This window comes from Gekko japonicus, unplaced genomic scaffold, assembly GCF_001447785.1.
Source record: "Gekko japonicus isolate JY-2015 unplaced genomic scaffold, Gekko_japonicus_V1.1 scaffold2101, whole genome shotgun sequence".
Lineage (NCBI taxonomy): Eukaryota > Metazoa > Chordata > Lepidosauria > Squamata > Gekkonidae > Gekko > Gekko japonicus.
This window is the reverse complement of record NW_015161466.1, coordinates 301,497-306,505: the sequence shown is the minus strand read 5'-3', so window position 1 is coordinate 306,505 and position 5,009 is coordinate 301,497. Positions and strand designations below refer to the sequence as shown.

At 55.1% G+C, this 5,009-nt stretch overlaps 1 protein-coding gene across 1 annotated transcript in view; it reads right to left on the bottom strand.

Annotated features, from left to right (window-relative positions):
* Positions 1-2,084: 2,084 nt before the first annotated feature.
* The window catches only part of LOC107125664 (chromosome unknown open reading frame, human C16orf72), a 35,242-nt gene continuing 32,317 nt past the window's right edge, over positions 2,085-5,009 (bottom strand). The window contains exon 5 of the mRNA XM_015429112.1: positions 2,085-3,435. Within this exon, the coding sequence (XP_015284598.1) occupies positions 3,191-3,435 (245 nt within the window). The 3' untranslated portion in view covers positions 2,085-3,190. The remainder of the gene's footprint in view (positions 3,436-5,009) is intronic.

Below are 5,009 nucleotides of genomic sequence, written 5' to 3'. Positions count from 1 at the left end.
CACCCCCCCCCATTACCCCCCCCCCCCCCAAAGCTCAACCCTCATGCCTTAACGGCGGCCTTCCCGAAGTCACAGCCGGAAGGTGGACCAACAGAAATCTGCTACCCTGAAAACACGAAAGAAAGTTGCCTGCTCCGTCAAAGTCATTTTTTGCATGAGTGGACCAAAAAAAAAAGCCGCCAGAAAGAAAATGTGCCCAAGACTTATGACGCACACGCACACAAACATCCCGTTAGTGCAGCTAGAGTAACGAAGCCTGCTCTTCTCTTAAGTAGAAGGGAAAAAATGGCACCTGGGAGAGGGGGAGAAAAAAAGAAAACACCGGAGAACTTTTGTTCAAACGAGCTAGGCCAAAAAGCAAAGCTTCGAAGCATTAGTGAAGAACTTTTAGTATTTCCTACTTGGGGAGGGAAACTCCGCGTTCAAGTGCGGTTGTTCTCGCTTTTGGAGTTTAATTCAGCCGTGGACCAAAACAACCCCCAAGGCCTCGCTGTTCAGCTTCGCGGGTCGGGGCCCGTTCCGTTAACCTCGGAGCGCCGCCAGGATCCCGGCCAGCGCTTGGTGGAGTTGCATAAAACAAACACACTCCCTACTAATCCTGTACACCTAGGATCTAATTCGATTCCGGAGCGGGGGTGGGTGGAAGGGGTGATGGTAGCGGCAGACACCGTGTCATCGTCGTGTGCCCGTTTGTCTGTTCCAGGCCGATTTGGTGCCAGGCACGGCGTCTCATCTGACCGCGGCTTGCGTTTCCGGGGTAGGAGTCCTCCTATGCTAAGCTCCAGAGGTCGACTGGGGGATACGTGTCTTATTTGCCGCTATGATTTCGAGACCCTGCCGGGCACGCCAGCCGGTAAGTGCAAAAAAAATCTGAGAAGGCGGACGACAGTTCTAGGCTGTATGCAAAGGAAACAAAAATCTCACAGAGGGGCCCCGCGGCCCTTGAGGCCACGAGTTGGTAGGTACGTTGGCAATCCTTAGCGTTCGCCTGAGGCCATGCCCGACCGGACTTTGAGACTGGGCTTTGGAGAGAGAAAAAATGCCAACGTGGTTTTGTGAACGGTTAACCTGCAGCTACAGCACCACAAAGGTGTTTTCGGGACTCCCGAAGCCACTTAAACAGATGCTTAAACAGCTCTACGGAGCAAAAAAAAAAACAATTAAAAAAGCAAGACGCCTCTTGAAGTGCACATTCCTGATCATAGAAGTTGGCCAAGCCATTGGCCTTGCAAGTCAGGCACCACTGATGGTGGTGGTGGGGGGAAGGACCCCACATTCTGGGGTGTTGTGAGGCTACGCGGCCAAGAATCCGAGGGCTTCCTGCTACTTGGCATCTCCGGCCTCTTTCTCACTCCCTACCTCTTCTTCTGCAGATAGTTTTAAAGGCGTACGGAGAGCTCTTTTCAATGCGACAGACCCAGTCCGCCGAGAACAGGGGAAGCCGCTGCTGACGAGGGAGATCTGTGCCTGCCCAAAAGTGCACGCGCGGGTTTCTCGGCCGGCCCTCCGCCGCCTCTGCCCACCCCGCTTTAGCTGGCTCGGTCAACTGGCATCCAATCCAAGACTCACACAGCAGAGGCTGAAGACCAGCTCAAGCATCTAGAGAGAGGACGCCGGCCGAGACTCAGCAACGGCAGGGGAAACGGAACACAGATCTCAGGTCTAGAGCCGTTCTTCAGCAGCTGGGTTCTTCCGCAACAGGCAGAGAAACGCAAGCCCTCCACGTCCGGGTCTCCTCCGGGTCCGAGCCGGCCTCAAACAAACCTTGTCCACCAGAGGGTAGCAAGTCAAGATTTATTCAGCCTATAGGTGCACCAAGTATTTGGACATTAAGAGCGTCTGGTACATTCAGGAAATCTTGTGTTTTTTTGAGTTCATAGCACTGAGCGCCCTCGTCGGGAGGCCTTCACCACCTCTTCGGCTTCCACTCCAGGCCGCCTTAAACCCGAGATTTCCACGGCAAAGCAGTTTACCCCCCTCCGGCACCTGACGAGATCTCCCCCGGGGACGTTTCTCGCGCGGCACTTCCGGGGACACGCGGCTCGCTCCAGCCTCGCGGGGAAAGTCCGCGCCGGAGGGCCGGAGGGGTTTAGCGGTTCAGGCAAAGTTTCCTTGAGCAGCCCCAAAAATCACATCCGTCATAGTGGACAAACACATCCAATATCCTTTTCATTTTTAAAAAACCAGCCTCCTCCCACCCCACCGATTTCCCTCCCCTCTTTCCACACAGATAATTTCTTCACGGGAAGTGTACAATGAGAGACTCCTCCAAACAATATACATACCTGCAGACCAAAAAAACCACCTGTCCTCTACAGGACGCAGCTCGCTCGCAGCCAATGAACACTGGGCCCGCGGCTTGTTTTACAAAGGGAACGCTCCGGACAGACAGGCAAATTGGCGGGTAAAACCCAATTTAAGGTGGTCTCCGAGCTCTCCCACGGCCCAAGCAAACCCAACAACGTTCCTTTCCGTTCCGATTTGGGGGGGGGGGCGCCCTGATTCCCCCCCCCGTCCCGCCTCTCTATTTGACCACAGCGCCACCAAGACCGCTTTGGACGCTTAAAAAATTAACTGCACAGGCCGATGCTTGTCATAAACTTGCACACTTACTATATAGAAATTCTGTGCCTGGTAGAGCCTTAAAAGGAAAAAAAATATATATATACTCCAAAAAAAAAAAAAAAAGGAAGCCCGCAGGTCTTATACGCCACGTCATGTTATTTTCTTGTTTTGACACTTGTCGTCAAGATGGCAATACTGTCGAAGCAAATATTTAAACACGGCAAGAAATAAAGGACAAAAAAAAAAAAAGCATTTCTATAACCAAATAAGAGTCTGATATTTCCTTTTTTCCCCCCTTTACGAGTACAAGTAAGGTCACTTTTCGCCTTGGAACGGATGCAATGTTCTGCCTCTGTGACGAGCTCGCGAGCCGCTGCGCGACACCGGAAGTCCTCTGCTACAGAAATCTAAATCTGAGGAAAGCTGGGGTGACAGAGATCTACTGTCAGCACGCCAGCTTTCCCTTTTTTATGGCAATTATTGAACATCTGCGCGGCTCCGGAGGAGGGAGCCCGTTTCTCTGTCCCAGCGCGAGGCCGAGCATAAGAGTGGCTTCCAAAGCAGCACGGCGAGGGTGCGGGCACGGGAGGGGGAGGAGGGGGCTGGGGGGGGGAGGCTCTGCCACTTAGATCATACGGTTGCGTTTATGAGTCGGAGAGTCCGTAATGCCGTCTCCGCACTGGGCTGAGGTACGCTTCCGAGTGCCGCCATTGTCCAAGTGGAGGGCCATTTCTTCGGATATGAAAGTGTTCAAGTCAACGTCATGGAGTCCGTTTCTCCGCCGGCTGCTGTTGGAGCCGCTGCTCACGTGGGTGGGCGAGCCCGGGGTGCTCGAGCGGACGCTGATGCTGGCCATCGCCCCGCTCAGACCTGGGGGAGGAAGAGAAAAGGCAGCCATTACTGGAGGAAGCGGCCTGCGTCACGAGCCGGGTGCGGGCAGAGAGGAGAAGAGACTGGATTTATACCCAGTCCTGCGCTACCCAAAGGAGACTCAGAGCGGCTTACAAGCTCCTTTCCCTCCCCCTCCCCACAACAGACACCCTGTGAGGCAGGCGGGGCTGAGAGAGCCCTGACAGAAACTGCTCTTTTTTCAGGAACAGCTCTGACAGAACTATGGCTTGCCCGAGGTCATCCAGCAGGTGCAAGTGGAGGAGTGGGGGATCAAACCCGGTTCTCCCAGATTAGAGTCCGCCCGCACTTAACCACTACACCAAACTGGCGGCCCTGTGCCCGTCAAGACACACCCGAGAGGTGCCTCTCGCTCTCTGCGGGGGAGGAACCTGGGCAGCAAGCGACATGGGGACACGGGGCCATGTCACAGCTCTTGCTAGCGGAGGCCCGGGGCCGCTTGAGGACTTCTCGTCACTCTCGGGGGTGGCCTGCCGCGGGGCTCATTGGGGAAGGACGGTTACGTGCCAGGATTTCAGGGCAGAGCCCGAGAAGTCTGTGGAGGGCGCTGGCATGCCCCTCCCCAATAAGGCAGAGCCTGCCCACCAGTGTTCCCTCTGTTGCGTTAGTGTGAGGCAGCACACAGTTTTTCAGCCTCCGGATCGCACATTTTCATGTTAGCTCGGGAAGGAGGGCTCCAGAGCAAACTAATTGATGCAGCAGACAAATGGCTCGCTCACCACTGTAACGCCAGTAGAATTTTTGCACACAAGACTCCACAGCTTAGAGGGAGCACTGCTGCCTGCCCAACCACCACCGGTCAATGTCACAGCCTGTGTTGGTCAGGCATAAGATCCCTTTCGGCCGTCCATCTTCTGCCAGAAGGATTCCTTTCTGGGCCCCTTTCCGTTTCTCCTCCCCCCCCCCTTTTAAGAGGGCCATTCAGGCACTCCCTGGGAGAAAAGCCAAGCACTGTTGCTGTGGCGACCCGGGGAGTTCAGCAATGGACCAGGAATTCAAGGCGTTTGTCCGGCCCTGCCTTTGGCTTCGTTGCTTAAGCCTCCAGGGCTGCCTGAGCCAGCCACCCCAGAAGCTGTTCCACACGGCAAGTGAGAAGCTGCATGGCTGTGAACCGGGAGGGGCGATCTGGGTGCGGGTTTGTGCGCATGGGAAGGGGGAATGAACTCTCCAAATGTTGACCAGCGCAGAACACAGACCAAACATTGCGGCACTTGTGGCCGATGCAAAAGGGGCATCCGATACACCCCCAAGCATGGGCAAAGGCGGCGGCATCAGGGCACAGAGAAACTCCTGCCGATGAAAGTTGAGCAGACCCCTTATTTAAGAACCGCCTCCCCTACCGGTATCAGAGAGCGCAAGCTTGAAGACTCTCTGGAGCGCTTCACCAGGCTCAAGGGGCAGTACCCCAAAAAATATTACTCACCATGCAATGCCGTGGCGACTCCTGATAAAGCCATGCAGGGTTAATGCAGCCACGACATCTATGCATGAATGCAGCAAGCGCACTCCCAACACATCCCAGGATGCCTTGGGGG